At 37.5% G+C, this 18,331-nt stretch overlaps 1 protein-coding gene across 6 annotated transcripts in view; it reads right to left on the bottom strand.

Moving 5' to 3' along the window:
* The window catches only part of Pcdh9 (protocadherin 9), an 846,200-nt gene that overhangs the window by 678,034 nt on the left and 149,835 nt on the right, over positions 1-18,331 (bottom strand). For 2 of the 6 annotated variants that reach the window (XM_040753774.1, XM_040753857.1), the window contains exon 3: positions 17,895-17,930. The exons of the other annotated variants lie outside the window; for them this stretch is intronic. In XM_040753774.1, the coding sequence (XP_040609708.1) occupies positions 17,895-17,930 (36 nt within the window). The remainder of the gene's footprint in view (positions 1-17,894; positions 17,931-18,331) is intronic. 6 annotated transcript variants of the gene reach the window in all.

Genomic DNA, 18,331 nt, shown 5'->3' with positions numbered 1-18,331 from the left:
GAACATGCGAGCATTTATATAGAGTACCTCAAAAACAGTTGACTCACTGCGCTGATTCTCCTTCTTGTTCCTCTTTTGCCTGGAAATAATTAATTTAAAAGCCCTGGAAATTACAGCTAGCAGCTACAGAAGATGGATAAATTAGTGTTGGTGAAGTTTCACAGTTGTTCTAGCTTTCCTTCTCTAATGCACAGATAATGGATAGATATTTTTGACAGAATTATTACACCACCATTATACATGTACGAAGAGAAAAGAAATAAAGCATTGAAACATCTTGTTGAGAAACTGGTTATCATCAAAGGTCACGTAGAGGCCCATGGTTAGGGCCTCAACCATCCCATCTGAGTGGCTAAGCCCTCTACTTCAAGCCAGGATGTCTAGGGCCATGTCTGGGTCTGCTATCCAGCTACATCAGGGGTCTGTGTGGATGTTTGTGACCTGTGTCACCTCAGAAAGCCCTAGGAACCATGCAAGATGAAATCAGAGGGTCATACTGAACTGACAAAGCCCTTCGCTGACCCTGCGGTAAAGCTGATAGGACAAAGAGATATACTACATGGCACACTGAAGCCTCCACTGCCCCCAGGACGAATGAACAGGTGATGGAGAAGCAGGAAAGAAGGAGACGCAAAGGGATTTTTTGTTGTGATTTTGTTTTGTCTATTTTTGTTTGCTTTGTTTTCTTTGAATGTTTGTTTCTGCTTTTGTTTACTTGCTTGCTTTCTTGGCTTTGTTTTCTTATGCGGGGAAGGGAGGGGAGTGGCAGGGATGAAGGGAGGATTGGGAACTGGAAGATAAAAGGAATTGGGGTGCATAATGTGAAACTTCCAAAGAGTCAATAAAGAAGTTATTAGAAGAAATAGAGATGCGTCATCATCGAAGGTCAAAAGCAGAAATAAGAGGACCCAATGCGTCCTAAGGAAAGCCATATTCCTTAGCAGGATCCCTGATGTCTCCGCATCTGCAGTCTCGTCCGGTGCTCTGCCTTATACTCAGCTGATGCCCAGGCATGCACAGTGCTGGAAAGGTAACTGTATCACACATTTGCTTAGGACACCTTAGACTAGCACACGTCTGCTTCCTGAGACCAAGTGGGTGACTATAATGTCTAAAAAGTATTCGTGAGACAAAATTCTTACCAAAAGTATTATCAAGTTCCATTTAGGGAATCGGGTGTCTTTTGCTGGATTCTATTTCATAGAGAACTTAAAAGTCTCCAGTTGACAATGAACTGTCCTCTGAAGGGCCATCTCATGGTACAGGGAGGTGGGGAAGTTGTAAAGGAAGGACCCAGTAGGGTTTTTTTTAGCTCCTTACCAGTGTGCTTTCAAACAGCATATGGGACTCTTGTCTCTTTCTGTGAAGCTGCTCTCTTTCTTTTTGCTTTCACATCATGGTATGGTGTAATGAGTCATATTGCTGCTCACACAGGCCACAAGGCAACTCCATCAACCAGCTGTGGTCAGAAGTCTCCCAAACTGAGTCAAGTAACGCATTCTTCACTTTAAGGTGGCTAGCTTAGTTCTTTTGTTTCACTAACAGAACTATTTTTTTTTTTTTGGTTTTTATGAGACAGGGTTTCTCTGTATTGTTTTGGAGGCTATCGGTCCAGCCCGGCCTCGAACTCACAGAGATCTGCCTGCCTCTGCCTCCCAAATGCTGGGATTAAAGGCGTGCGCCACCACCGCCCGGCACTAACAGAACTATTTTGATCATACCTATTTTCCTACCTTTCAGGGAAAACACCTCCTTGCATTTATTAATTGATCCAAGTTTTCTGATATTATTATAGTTTATTTGTCAATGCATTAAAATAACCATGTTCACACCATTTCTAAGATAATAGATAGTATGGTTACAGCTATAATCTTAAAATCTACGTTTATCAGATGTTGCTAAAATCTCAGTGCTCTCTCTCTCTCTCTCTCTCTCTCTCTCTCTCTCTCTCCTAAGATTTAATGTTAGACTACAAAAGAATTATGCATCCTAGACCTTCTTGGTGTGGGAGGTCATGTTCTAGGAAAAGAATTTCTGAATAAAAATATAGTACAATAATCAGTAATCATTAATGGAATATTTTAGCATGCAGTGTAAAAATACATGTTTGTTAACATAGAATATTCAAAACTCATTACTACTTTAAAAGAAACCACACACCTCAATATATTATTTAATATATATTGAAATATGTTTTATCAGTTTTCATGTGAGTTAACCTACAAATGAGGTTATAATGCCAATTAACTTACTTCGAAGAGAAGGACCTACTTGTTTAGAAAAATCGGTGGCAGATAGCAAACAGCATTGAAACACTATAATTGATAAGACTGATAAGTTTGGATCCATTTGCTACATTTATTTTATTCTTTCAGGAGAGAAGATAGTACCTATACCTGTACATTTATAGGCTATTATAACTCTATACAGAACCAGGAGTGATTCCAAAAAAATGCATGATACTATAATTGCATGAAATGGAAAGGGCAAATGCTCAATATTGCAGAGTGTAAGGCTTGTCGTAAATAGATGTATGTCCTCAGTGTAAAATCTAAGCAAGACTTCTAGTCTCCCAAAAATTCCTTGTTCTTACTAAGGGGAATGCTTTTCTGGAGTCACAGTGACTAGGTACAATCTGAGATACGTGTAACATTGACTAATGAATCTCAACACCCATTCATTTCCTCTCCTGTTAAATAAATATAAAGCCAGTACCTTACTTTTAGGGCATCAAGTAAACTCTGATAGCACTCACAGTACTGTAACCTATTAGACAATTTAATCACCCTTCTCTCTTATTCTTCCTCCATATTCTCTGTCCTTTTATGCCCCTTTTCTTACACCGCACTGTTCCTGCTCCTGTTCCTCAATATTAATTTCTTTTTTATTTATTTTTCAGTTTAAATTTAGATAAGAAACAAGGTTGCTTCACAAGTCAGTTCCAGGTCCCTCTCCCTTTCCCTCCCCTCCTCCCATGTCCTCCCCCAACCCCCCCATTATCCCCTCAATATTAATATCATCTCATCATTATCATCGTAAACCACCACAGTACCCCAAAGAAAAAAGCAGATTAGATAATTTAATATATGACTGATAATGCAAGCATAATTGGGCCAATATTACATGAGGAATTTGGGGCACAGATAGGAAAAGATTCCTATTCTGTAGCTTACAATATTATTCACCATGTATCATCAGACTTTATATAACACGAATGTTTAATTAAAACTATATACAATAATCATAAATTTGATTTTCTTGACTTAAAACATTTTCTGATTAAAAGTGACTATATTTGAAGAGCAATGGTTATCCACTCTGAACATAATTACTTGTGGGAACACCAGACCTTGAGCAGAGACCCACTTCCCCTTCTGCCTGGGAGTAGGCAGCTGTAAGACAATGTTTACTAAAAACAGGTTTACTAAAAACAATACAATGCCTGGGGGCATTAAGTTCCTGGAAAAGGCCTGCCCACAGAAACCACCCTGACCTCGACCTTGTCCAAAGACCAACCACCTCTTCTGCCATGCCCAGATCAGTTTCTGGGGTCAGAGCAGAACCAGCCAGGGGGAGAAGAGAGAGCAGAAGCTTCTCTGGTGGGGGCCTTTCTTGGGAAGTTTTCTTGAACCTTTTTTGGGGCCTGCTTAAAGTTTTCTTTACATCGTTGAATGAGTCTCTGTGTTGTCAATCCCCGACACCCTCCGCACGTTCTCGGACACAGGCCGCGCAGCAGACGCGACAATTACTCTGCTGTACTTCCCAGTGTTGCTACCTTGTAAGTTCTTATTTGTGTTATGCCAAACAGCATTTTTATGAAATCACACTGCTCATTGACAATAGCTGCTTAGTTGCTAAAAGGAATTGATGAGGCACCCTGGATTGAAAACTGACAGCAGTTAAGAAGACGGCCTGAGTTTTCACACATAGCAGAGTGTGAATCCTAATCCATATTGTCCATCCCATTTACATAGTTACTTACAAATAATCAAATGTGTGGCTGGGTAACATGATAGTCTCTGATCTCCAGGCATTCAGTATTATCAATATTCTGTATGATATGTGTGCAATTGCGTGATATACACTAGAGACTTTAGTGAAACTAGTAGCCACTATTAACTGAAGTAATTAGATTTCACACATTCCTCAAAACACACACATAACTATAAGTAAACTACAAATGATTTATAGTCATGTTTTGATTTCTATGTCCCCCCAAACCTAAGAAATTTGAGGATCTTCAATGTTAAATATGTAGTACAATATCTTGGAAGAATATAGAAGCAACTATGATTCCAAGATTGCGTTTGTTTTGAATTTGTGAGTACTGGATAAGACAACCACATGTGACTTGTTTGATTATATCATTCTTCATTTATAAAACTGGTCAGACTGACAATATTCATTTCTGACATTAAATCAGATGTTTTTGGTTTTTGGTTTGGTATTTTTTTCTTTCGAGACAGGGTTTCTTTGTATTGTTTAGAGGCTTTCTTGGAACTCGCTCTGTAGACCAGGCTGGCCTGGAACTTAAATCAGACTTTTAAACAAAGTATCCACTGTATAGTGTGCCCTTAGGAAGTTCCCCTTTCAGCATTGGTCATGGATAGGTACTTCCATACCACTGCCACTGATTCACAAATGTATGTTCTTTAACTTACGAGATAACAATTATTATTAAAATTTTTGCCTCCTAAATCCTGAAGAGATCTATGATTTTGAAGAACTCAATCTCTAGTACAGGCAGATATATTAAACTAAACTTCCATAGATGATACATTTGGAAATATTAGTTTTTTCCCTGAATGGGTTATTCTACAGAAAAATAGCAAGATAACAAAATATGTCATTACTTTTAGACAGATTATTTAAAATAAAAATTGAGTTTTATGTACTTTTTCATCAAGACAGGGTTTCTCTAGGTAACCCTGCTTATCTTGGAACTTGCTTTGTAGACCAGGCTGGCCTTGAACTCAGAGACTCACCTGCTTCTGGCCACAAATACTGGGATATTCGGTGTGTGCCATCACTGCCTGACTTAGAATTTTTACCTACTTGTATTTTGTTCAAGCCACTACATTATCAATTCATGACAAACCTTGACCAAAATTTAATAGCAAATATTCACTTTTATGTTTGGTAGGCATCTTTTGAGAGAGTGTAGAGAAATTTCTCTACATATTTTTTCATATTATTATCTATCCAAAGTTCTGTGTTTATAATGTTTATAGAAGGCTTTCTTTTCTGGGAGGATCATGGAAAATTTTGGCAGAGTGCCTATCCAAATAGTAAGAACTCACCAAGTATTTACTGAATGAACGAAAAAAAAAAAACATATGACAGAAGTCCATGGGGAAGTGCATTTGTTTTCTAATTAACCTCTTTTGGTCAGATTTTAAATCTATGCTTTTATAAGCGTATCCACTGGCAGCTGATCTAGGGAGATGACTGAGAAATGAAATTCTCAGCATCACAATCCTTATAATGAAAATGTTCATATTGTTCATATCACAGGTCATAGATCCATGGCTGGCCATCCAAAGCTGAAATGTACTTAAACTAGAATTAGTAACTAACTATTTCCTCTATTTGATGAATTTTCATGCATTCACAAAGTTAAAGTAAGCTTACTCTTTGACATTTATCTCCTTTCTGGAGAGAGAGCCTGAGGAGCCCAGACTGGCTATAATATCCCAATTAATGAAACATCTTAAACTCTTGATCCTTCTGCCTCAACCTCCCAGATTCTGGAACTATAAGAATCTTCTGTCTTACCTGGAAAACTTTTTTTTTTGGTTTTTACGAGACAGGGTTTCTCTGTATTGTTTTTGAGGCTGTCAGTCCTGCCCGGCCTTGAACTCACAGAGATCCGCGTGCCTCTGCCTCCCTAGTGCTGGGATTAAAGGTATGTGCCACCACCGCCCGGCCCTGGAAAACTTTTTAATACAATTATTTTAGTTATAAGCTGAGAAAAGTGTAAACAAAATATACCAAGATAACATTATTTTATGTAACACAGTAGAGACCAAAATGGGAGAAGTTCTGTTTTGTCCATAGACACTGAATTATATAAGATATAAGTATGAACTCTACATTTTACAAATGACAAATGTAAATATAAGCAAACCATGATTTACATTAAAATGTGCTTGCTTTTCATCTAAAGATAATAATTTATAACTCTTTAGGTTATATCCTATATTAGATATTAGAGTAAAAAATTGCAATGCTCAAAACATGGCTTATCAATGAACTTGGCAAAATATAAGTCCATCAATAGAGCAGAGTACCTTCCTTCATATTAAACCTTTATGCATACAAAACCAGGCTAACGTTTTCTGACTCTTAATGTTTTCTTTCAAACACTGCTACTATAAACATGCAAACAAAACTGCAAAAATTAAATCCTATTAATATTCGAGTTAAATCAAAATGTAACAAAGGCAGCTTTTAAAATTATGATCAAATTATCACGTCAAAATATTGTACTTTATATTACCTGGCATGTGTTTTTATTTAAAAAAAAAACACTGGAAAAGTGTTACTTTGTTACTATTAACTTCGCAAATTTTACTTCTCTGTATAAATAGAGATGGTTTTGGCAGTATAGGCAACTCTGTATCTACTTGCATGCACTTGCATACCCACATATGGGCTGTACATCATCCAACAATAAGTTCCAGCTATTTAAACACAAGCCACCAAACAGTATCATAGCTTCTCTGCAGGATATGATTGAACACTCTTTATCTTGCAAACCTGACCTTATGTTCCCTTGAGCTAAGTGTGCAACTCCCAGCTGTGAATTTAAACCCAATCTCATTTTCAGTTTCTATTGTACTCAGGAAGATCCTCATTTTTCACTGTACTGTCCACATAGGGGCCATGGTCCAGTGTAGGACAAAACCACTGATAAACCAGGGACTATAATTGAACTTCTAACTACACATATTTTCCTTCCAGTGCAGAAGTAACATTGTAAATGAGAGCGCAGAAACTCTCATGCTTCGAAAAATCTGGGTAATATAAAACGGCAAAACATCCTGCCTATGAAATGCTGTGTAGCGAGCTCACCTCTGACCTTCAAACAGCAACACATAATTGTACTAATGATTTTCTATATATTAGCTCATCTTTGGAAAGAGTTTTACCTGTAAGTGAGGGCATCAGGGGATATGAGGAAACCCCTATCCAGAAACTTACAAGACACAATGAATCTCCAAACAGATCTGAATTTTGATGCTGGCAAAAATGTGTAATGCAATGGTTTTCTGTCTAGTTTTGTAAAGGATCTCCCATCTTTTCTTCAATGAGAAGTGCTCAAGCAGGGTTTTTCTTCTTGCTGTTGTCTTTTAAAACTTTCTCACCATGGCATGAATGAGGAGATTCAAATAGTACCTAATTTCCCCGTCTTTGATCTCCAGAATGGCCGAGGCATCCCATACTAAAAGTCCCACCAAAACTCCATTGTTTTCCTTTTGCTCTTCCGGGCCTTTGTCTGAAACAGTAACTGTGCTGCACTAGAGTCCAGCTATTCTGCTTTGCAGACCGTCAAGCCATCAATAGCAACCGACTTCCATGTCAGCATTGCTGTAGGCCATCTATTCAAATAAGGTATGCGTGGCGGGGAGGAAACTTGCTGTCAAATAAATCTGCAATAAGGAATAATTCTGTGGGATGTGGAATGTGATGAGTTATGGAGAGTGATTGGTGCTGAGAGGTCTGGCAAGTACTTCAAACAGGAAGAAGTATATTCATGAAGCTGTCTTGGGAAAAAGGTCTATAAACACTGTGGTTTCAATGTCATATCTAGACACTACTGAAGGTGCCTAATCAAACTGTAAGTGAAAACATTTTGGATGAGGAAATGTGTTTGACTCTCTTGTTGCATTGATGGACTAAGAAATTTCTTCTCAATTTATATGAATTACCACTAAACTATTTGCTTCTCAAGAATTACTGCCTTCACAGCAATTTTTAAAATTACAACTTGTGTCTAGGTATGGATATCATTGTTTTTTGTCATGCCATCTCCATGGGATGATGACCTACCTTTCACTCTATGTTCAACAAGCTTTACTACAGTGTACATAAAGAAGACAAATGCCATTTATTTTGAGCTGAGTAGGAGGGAGTGTGTTCCTGAGGTCAGAAACCTGGATATGAGTTGCAGTTATGTTATTCATTATCTATCTGACCTTGGGCAACTTGCTTACTCTACTTGGCCTTCTCCATTAGAAGTCACAAAGGGAAGCAAACGTCTCAGCAGACATTTGGAAGGATTTCAAGAGATCAGTAAATCTATTCCCCATGCGATCTCACCAGGAGAAAGGACACCATCTATGGTTGATTATTTCCCATATTTCACTCCATGTAATACCTACAGCGTCCTGTGCTTATGTAAGATTGCTCTGATTTTACCAAGGTGGAAAGAGAAGTCCTGGAAAGTTAATTTCCTCTACTCTTACACTTAGAATTGGAGAGCCAAGAAACTTTCCAAACATAACAGTTGGAGTATTGTGTGTTGTTGTGTTGTTCTCTCTCTCTCTCTCTCTCTCTCTCTCTCTCTCTCTCTCTCTCTCTCTCTCTCTCTCTCTCTCTCTTTCCCTTCTCTCTGTCATGGTATTTCACAAATAAATTTGTCTGACTCATTCTCATCACATGCCTGCTGTATCTTTTCATTCTATCTGATTTGTGTATTGTTTATGCTTTCTTTCAAAATGATTTTTGTCATTTCCCTCATTTTTATTCTTAGTACCGGTACTATGATTCTGACAATTATCTCCACTAACAGAGATAGGATGGCATTCAAATGTGTCTTTCTGCTTCCCCGCCCAACCTCTTTCCAAATTAGTATCCATAAATCGCTTCAAGAGAAATCTTCACAGTTTCAATGTCAGAGAAGATGGCCTAAAATAATACAACCCAATTTTATCCACCCTTGACTCATTGTCCAGGTGATATCTATAAGATTTTACTGTCATGATTCTTCATTGATAATATACTCATGTCACACATTCCATTATCCTTCGTCAAAGAGCCACTACTTACATGACTCCAGTCCCCTGAGATTATAATAGAGCTAAGATACCTGCTCTTCAATCACAATCTAATGTCATGTAGCAGCATATTAATCTTCTGTCTGTGGTAAATCTTTTGAATACAAATCTACTATGATATAAGTTGTATAAGTATTTGGTATATACACTGAGGTACAGTATTAAGACTTGATGACAAATGACTGGGTTACTGTTTTTTTTAAAAAATATTTATCAGGGTATACAGGGCATTACTTGTAAGGTTCTCCCTTTTACTAATGGAAAAACAAAATACATTGTAAGTAGTTCAGGAAGGTCCCCAAAGGCATCCCCAGAAGAAGATATTGCTATCAGCTGAGTACCCACTCATGGATTGCTATTGCCCCTGAAAAAGTTACAATAGACAAGGATACAGGGGAAGAAGACAGTGAAGTGACAGTTCTGACTAATGTAATCCCAGGAGGATACATGTGCTTGAATCTTAGATTATGGAAGAAGTCGTAACAAGTAAAGACAGTTTTAACTAAGAAAAATGAAAACTTATAGAATGAATGGTGATGTAAAGAAGGAAGGTATTTTGTCAGCAATACAGTATGCTATGGTTTTAGAATACATTCTATTTCCTTAAGGGCAGGCACTTGCCTGAAAAATATGCCCACAGGTACCTTTCACAATGTTCTGCTGTGGCCTTTGTTTGGTTTATCTTAGTTTCATTTTATTCCCTTTATATATCTTTTCTATCTTTTCACCTTACAGGTCATTTTAGTATATATTATGGCCTCTGGCTTAGTGGTGTTAATATTACATTTTCTTTTACTGTACCATCTTATATTCAAATATCTATAGTTATGACTATGTCCTGTTTGTTTGCAGTATTCAATACAATATCGTGTTTTACAGAATTTTCGCCTATGAGTCTTCATTTACCCTGTATAGCACAGATTACATTACAGCACGCATCTTGGTTTGTGAAAACAGAATGATGTTGCCACAAAGAGTCCTAATAATGTATTTTCCAAAACTTCTCCTTGCCATTCATGGCTCATTGTAACCTTTTGTGATGTACACCCTTTAAAGTAATTTAATCTATAGTAAACTCTTGAATAACCTCTCTTCAGATCAATAAACCAAGACCCCTACATTGAATCCTCTGTAAAGAAGTAGCTGTGTCTTGTTTAGATCATCTTACCTTGTCCTGTTTTAATCACTCATTATTAAAGAAATAAATAAAGTTGTAGTTTGCATAACCAACTGATGGGAGAAGTCCTTCTGTGTATATGTTTGTCTTATTAGTTGATAAATAAAGCACTGTTGACCAACAGGGAAGCAAGATGGGTGGGACTAGGAATGGTGGAGGATTCTGGGAAACAGAGGTACATTCAGTCACCATGTAGGACACAAGGGGAGTAAGAGGTCAGGACCTTTTCTCTGGAAAGAGAAGACCACGTGGAAATACTCAGATTAGCAGTTATGGGTTAATAATTAAGTCAGGGATAGCCAATAAAAAACCATAGGAAACGGCTAACAGCTTCATAATTAATATAACGCCCTACTTGTTCATTTGGAACTGGCACAGCTCTGGGACCAGGCTGGTGGGAAGAACGCTCCTTACAACCAACAAATGCCTTGCAAGTTTTAAAATGTTATATTTGTTATTGTGTGAATGTTCGTAGAGTTCAAAGGACAACTTTCGGGAGTTTTTTGTCCCCCTCTACTCTGGGTTCCTGGAATTGAACTCAGGTTATCTGGCTTGGACAGCAATTACTTCTATCCACTGAACCACCCCACTATCTGGCACTAACAATAATGACTAGTGGTTTTGTATTTGCATAGAGTTACATTGTGTCCTATGGTATTAAAAAGAAAGCTATTGTGTGTTGTTAAGTAGCAGTAAAACAAACACAAATGCCTGTGCTTCCTCTTCAGTGTTTCAAGTGCCTCTTGTAAACCAGCCTTTCTGGTGTTTCTCTTAGAAGCAGTGAGAGGTACTTTCCCATCATGCCCTGCGCTGCTTCAACTGCAGCAGTTATCAGCAGGTACCTTTGTGTTCATTTGACTGCTGCAACTGAAGTAGGATGCCTTTGAAAGCAGGAACAATGTTTTAATCATATCTCTGTGTATGTATCTAGCATTCTTATGAAATAATGGCCGCATTCAACTGTAATGTAGCTGTGTGTTGAAGGCTGGCAAGCTCCTGTTCGAAATGGCATCATGACTGATGAATGAACGACTCCTTTTAAAAAGGCATGCTATACATATTTACACATGCAAATGCATAGATAGATAATATTTACTTTTTATTCTACAACGTCAGGAGTTTCTGTCTTTTATAATATTTCTGGTAAAATTATGTGAATAGTAAGTCAACTAAATTTGCTTTCTCGTTCCTGTCATGTCTTACCTCTCAACAAACTATGAAAAAAAAAAAGGATCCCCCCCCCCACCCTTTCCTTTTTTAGTGCATCATAGACATTTTCTGAGTGGGTTTACAGATAAAGAAAGACAACCTAGCTACTGCCTCACACACTCTAGCGTTTTCAGGTTATTATCTGAAACAGACCTTGTAAGGGCAGAATTCACTTCCTTGAATTTGTCTTTTGGGCAGAATCCAAAAGCAAAGGGACTAAAATAAGGAAATCAATTCCTGCAAAGGAGTGCCTGCAAAGCCCAACTAAATGAACTGATGTAATCTCAGTCCTGGACTCGCAGGCAGTAACCGGGAGGGAATTCTCATTACTCTGAGTCTGGAAGAGGGAAGAGGAGATGGAGTGAAACACTCCAGTGGTTCCAGCTGGCGGAAGTCAAAGATTACTGATAAGGCTTGGGCCGCAGGACTGCTGCCTTGATTCAGTCTGGGTGATGTGTCTTACAATGCTTCGCCTGGCCTCAAGTGACAGGAAACCAAGGTAGCACTTTCTATCTTTTTTTGCCTCAAATAGATAGTGAAACACAGACAAGAAATTGGAGAGATTAGATAGATAGATTAAAATATGGAAAAACACAACACATTTGAGCTTCTGCCCTGGGCCCCGAATCCCTCAACATATTGCAGGAAAAATTTCCGTGTTTATCAGAATGAGCACAAGCACGCGACTGAGTCATCTGACAGAAGAAAAGCCTTCCTTGCAGTTCCTAAGAATGCTACGGCAGGAATTTGCAGAGGATGTGAGATTTCTTTCACAAAGTTAACCATCTTAGATAATATAAAAAACTAGCACATCTTGTGCCATTTCGCTGTATGACTGCCTATTACGCATTGTATATTGTTAACTCACATTTGCAGCCGCAGATATATGTTAAAAGGGAAAGAAAAGATAATGGTCGGGAAGTCGGAACGATTGTGCGTTCCGTACCACATCTGGAGCTCTGGTCTTAAAGGATTGTTCCTTTCTCTTTAGTTTGCAAAATTGTACACAGATATAGTTCATACAGAAATCTACAGAATTGAAATTCCTCTGAAAGCAAATGTATCTGTACCCTTAGACACACTCAGAAAAGCTTGAAAGGAATGCTTCAGGCTAACTAAATTGGTGACATATATTAGCTGTCCTAAGATGTTTCTGGACAAAAGGATTTAATCGTGTCTATTTCTTTTTAAAAGGAAGGAGAAAAGATCTGGGAAATGTGTGCCAAAACTTCCTAAACAAAGAAATAGCAAGAGCCTGGCATGCAGGCTCATGAGCTAGGGCCACAGAGGCAGGCTCATCTCATCTCTGAGTTACAGGCTATTCTAATCTACAGCACGAGTTACAGGCAAGCCAGAGTTACATAATGAACTCGTCTTAAAAACAGGGGGGACAGGTCATCATGTTTTGTTAGTATACTAATCCTGACCGTGTACAGATCAAGATGGGTTGACTGAATTATCACGCAATTAGCAGCCTCGGTTTCATAATGGTTTTGATAAAAAAAAATGGTCTGTTTCTTTTTCAAGTTCCAAGGCCCTCACACTTACTCCGTGCCCTGCTCACTTTGAGATCTTAGCTTATATAGATCAAGTATTACATGGACCATTGGGGTTGCCACGACACAGACAAGTATAGGCACGTGATAATCTACCACATGCAATCACATGCCCCAGCCCTACAGGGCTGGACCTCACTTCCATGCACAATGCACAGCAGGCTTACCATCACCGAGGGGCCGTCTATCCTCACCAGATGCAAGAAACAGAAATCTAGGAGCAGCAGCTGTTTTGTGCTGAGGGAGAGCCATGCCCTAAGCTTGGAGATGTTGGGCCCACTTTGCGTAATCTTCATTTACACAACATATCTTGCAGAAAGATAAGGTTCAGTTAACATGAAGTGAGACTTTGAAAAAGAAAAGCTAGCATGCCCTGATTTGGGTTACCCATCTCATGTATTTGACACCATATTATTAACTTGCCCACTGAATCTCATGGAGTAGTAATTCTTCATTCTAAAGGCAATAATAAAATGAATATTGCATTTGCTGAGCCATTTGAATTTAGGCTTTGAATGTTTTCAATCATTCATTCAATCGTTCTTTTTCTTTCTTTTTTTTTTTTTTTTTTTTTTGAGACAGGGTTTCTCTGTGTAACTCTGGTTGTCCTAGAACTCACTCTGTAGACCAGGCTGGCCACTAATACACAGAGAACTGTTTGCATCTATCTCAAATGCTGGGATTAAAGGTGGGTTCACCATGATCAGCTAGGCTTCTAATCCTAGGTTGAAAAATAGCTTAAAATAATTAATGGCCAGATGGTGGTCGTGCATACCTTAATGGCAACACTTGGGAGGCAGAGGCAGGTGGGTCTCTGTGAATTCAAGGTTGTCCTGGTCTACAAAGTTCCAGGACAGTCAGTACTGTTACACAGAGAAATCCCATCTCAAAAATCCAAAATAATAATGACAATAGTAATAATTACTGGCACGAGGCAGATAGTTTTAATTATTTGTTTAGGGAAATGGAACTGTAGCCATATATACATACATAAGCTGTATGTACTTTCAGAATTAGTTACAACACAAAAAGTACAATAGGTTTGAGAACTACAAAAGTATGATGGTAGATGTTATATATGTATGACGTGTGTGTGTGTGTGTGTGCGTGTGTGTAAAAGTAGACTATCAGAAATTATTAAGATGAGAGAATTTGTCTACATTGTTCAATAGAAAGGCAGCATAAATTTACATACTTTGAATTGCCCCCTTGCTTCTTTCCTTTGTCTGGATAGCATTCCTCACCTTGTTCTTAGCCTCCGAAAATAATCTCATCTGGTCCCAACTGTTAAAGTGCTAGAGACCTCTGTCAAGCAGCGACTTCAAAATTGTCAAGTGTCCTGTCTCCTTGATATTGGAAAACAGTAGACTGGAAAATTACAGGAGATTGGTTTCATAGACCCTTGTTTATGATTGTAGCTTGTGACTAGACAGCTCCAACTCACTCTTAAACAGGTGGTTTCTCTGAAATTCTTAGGATCAGGAAAAGAAAAAAACTGCAGAAAATTTAAGCCATGAACATACGTCACCAAATGTCTTGTTTTACAGAGATGATCAGTCTCAGGAGCAATATAAGAGCCACAAGATTTTCTAGATTTCATATCAATATTATGAGCATAAGAAATTATTTAAATGGTAATAGGATAACAAGGAATAACTGCTTTTACAAACCTAATAATCAGTCAGTGTTTTTATCATATCAAATGCATTAAACTTCTCTGAACTGAAGTCTTTTCATCATAATATACTAAATTAAATATCTGTTCCTTGTAGAATATGATTCTGCTAAACTAGATTAAAATCAAATCATGAACAAAATCAATTTTATATACAATAATCCTAGCCTACTGAGACTTCAGTCTGGTAATCACAATAAATGTCTCTTCCTTACGTATTTTTCTATGTTTATACATTCCTAAAAGATATAATTTGTTGACCAAACATGCCTTTTTATATTTCATTAAAAATATGTGAAGAGAAACAAATTGCACATACTCCAACAACCCCTTTGGGTACCTAAAGGGAACATAAGTGTATATTTGTCTGTATATACTGATGAAAGGTGGTAAATAATAAATAGATAAGGCAATAAGAAGGTAGATAGGTATTTATAGTATGTCTGTAGCATAGGAATCAGGATGAACCTAAGGGATTGTTTGATTTAAGAGAAAATAACTGTTTAAGCTGTCTTGAGGGAAATCTTCTTACATTGGATGTTGGGATTATTTTTCACATAAAACTCAAGAGGATTTGATGTTTTGTCAGTGAAGCATGTATACATGATATTAATGATGTGTTGGATGCTCCTTTACTATAAGCCCATTGCATGATGACACATCAAATGAAAAGGAAAAGATGCAGGAGTTCTGTGCTCCTCACTTGCCTCTGCAGGACAAATTTTAAAACTTGAATGCAACGTGCCAAGCAAAGAGGCTTTAGTTTGATTTTTAAAACAACATATGAAAATAAGCAGTCACATTTCAATTATAAGTAAATGAGTTCTTCTAGAGTTATTCTAATTGTTTGATATTATGCTCTAGTATATTGTAGTTTTGATAAAAATGACTGAGGTGAATGTATTTGGATTCTAATTAATCAAATAAACATTTTAGTTTTTAATAACTAACTGATATGCTTTGGTTTAGGAAATAGTTGTATAACATGTGTCTATCCCATTGCCCATTTCTAAGTCCCTCCAGTATGTGTCATCTTACCTCCCAATCAATTTCATCTTACCCTTAAAATATTATTTATTGTGGGGGATATTATCTATTTATTTTGTTTTCATTTTTATTTTTAGCACACTAAGTCTAATTAGTGATGAGCATACATACATGGGCATGTACAGGAGCATGGAGAACATACCATCGGACACACTCCTGGTGAAAAATAACTTTCCCTCCCCTAGTAGCTATGACCTGACATTACCTCCTGAGCTAGGGGTGGGCACCTATGGCAAAAGACATTTTTATTATTGTGGATAGTGGTTTATGTGGAGACCCAATATTGTTCAAAGTGCTGCTGAGAGCAAGCAATGATTGTGATTGTGAATGGTCACCCACAGATGACACATCTCTGTCAACGTGCCTCCCTACAAAGTTCCAGAACTCCTCTGAAGACAGAGCAGACAGATCTGAGCCAGAGCACAGGGAAGGGAACTGTGAAACGCTGTCCTCTGGAAGTGACATGGCTTTTATGCATGTGAACTCAGAGCAGCTGTGACTGCCAAGCTCTTTTTGTGTGCTTGTTTGCTTGCTTGTTTTTCCAGACAGGGTTTCTCTGTGTAAACATTCCAACTGTCCTGGCTGTCCTGGAACTTGCTTTATAGACCAGGCTGGACTCAGACTCACTGAGATCCACCTGCCAATGCTTCCCAAGTGCTGGGAATAAAGGTGTGCGCCACCACTGCCAGGCTGCCAAGTTAATTTTTCATCACAAGTATTTCACTCATGCATGTTGTCTCCCTCTAACAGTCCTTTAGAGATGAGGTAATCATGCCTCCGATAACTGACATGAGAATTGAAAACAGAATTCTTTCACTTCACATTGAAATGGGAGAGTTTCAGTCCTTTGATTTTGGTTGAACCTTGCTTTTCAACTTTATGTAAGATATATCTTTAAGGCCAAGAATATAAGATACATGTTGAAATCAGTACATGTTATAAAAGAGAAAAAAGTTAAAGCTATGTTTTCGTAAAAATATTCTATCTCCTACACTTCAGTGAGAAGTAAAACTCAAAAACTTCATGGAGAGGTTGCCAGCAGTGGGAATTACAGTTCACAGCATGGGTTTCTTATCACGAAGCATCTGTTGCTTAAGATAATATTTTATATAAAAATAATAAACATGCTTAATGATGTGTGAAGGGTTTTTTCTTATGGCCTCTTGAAATGTGAATGACAAATATGTACATGTTTAACCTGTCTACTCATGTCTACACTACTTGATATCCAATAAAATCCAGGTCACAAATTTGATCAGACTGTTAACCAAAGAAAATGTTTATTTCAATTTAAAGCACAATGCAAAAGTTTTATTTATAGCTTCGATTTTCAAGTTATTATAAACTTTAAGGGGAATTTTTTCACATTCATCAGTTGTTGTTATTGTTACATTATTTTGGTATTCCTCACATTTTAGCCCTTCTGTCTTTTAAAAGAGATATTAGTATGAAACAAAATAAGCAACCTCTGAATTTTCCACATTTCTGCAAATATTACTTTTGTCCATATGACCCACTCGTGTATGACCGATTCATTTCCAATTGTTTAGATTTGCATAATACTCAATCAGATTATAAATATATGAAGTTGTGTCCCTCCAGCATTATCCTCAAAGCCAGAACGTTTTCACATCAAATAAATGAGCATATATTTATTAGAGATTTTAAAGTCGATTACTAAAGCTATCTGTTCTGTATAGGTATTTGTTTCCTGTTTTCTTCATTCTTAATCTTAAATCCCAGATGAAATCTTCGTATTACCAGATTCAGCTATCCTATTTCATATATTTCAAGATCATTGTGAGAATAGATGCTTTACTTCATAAAACAAAAATGAAAAAAAGTTATTACAGTTGCAGAGAGGGAGGAGTAATGAGCAAATAGATCAAGATCAGTTTGGAGAAACCTACAGAAACAGCTGACCTGATTCTCTCAGTCTAGACACATGGGGGAGGGCCTAGGCCCAGCTCCAAATGATGTGACAGAGTTTGAACATCCCCCATGGAAGGCCTTACCATTCCTAGGTAAGGGAATGGGATAGAGGGTTGGTGGGGGGCAGGGGAGGAGGGGAGGGAGAGGGAACTGGGATTAACATATAAATCAATACTGTTCTAACTTCAATAAAAGTCATAAATAAAATAATATATTAAAAATTAATACTGGAGACATACCTCAGATGCAGAATGTTTTCCTAGTCTGTGCAAAGCCTGTATGATAAAAAAAATCATTGCATTTGTATAGTGTGAGGAAATTTTGTCTAATTAAATGGTTGCCTTTTATGTTTCAGGAAGCTAATAATATACTATACCACCAGAAACATATTCAATATAATTAATTAATAAATGACTTGTGGTATTAATTTCTGTACTTCGTATAAATGTATTGGGATTGACAAAAGTGGGATTATACACATTATTGAGGTTGTGGCTATCCTTCATCCTTGATGTCCAGTCAAGGAAAAGGTTCAGAACTTTGTATTACATAGCTCATATGTTTTCCATCCATTCCAGACAATTTCCAAATCAAAACCACTCAGGAATATTTAACAAGGTGTAGATTTGTATCAGAATACTCAGTAGGAAATGACTGGGCAGTGTATGGGGCCTCT

The sequence above is a fragment of the Mesocricetus auratus genome, unplaced genomic scaffold, assembly GCF_017639785.1.
Source record: "Mesocricetus auratus isolate SY011 unplaced genomic scaffold, BCM_Maur_2.0 Super-Scaffold_2245, whole genome shotgun sequence".
Lineage (NCBI taxonomy): Eukaryota > Metazoa > Chordata > Mammalia > Rodentia > Cricetidae > Mesocricetus > Mesocricetus auratus.
This window is presented reverse-complemented; position numbering and strand designations above follow the sequence as displayed.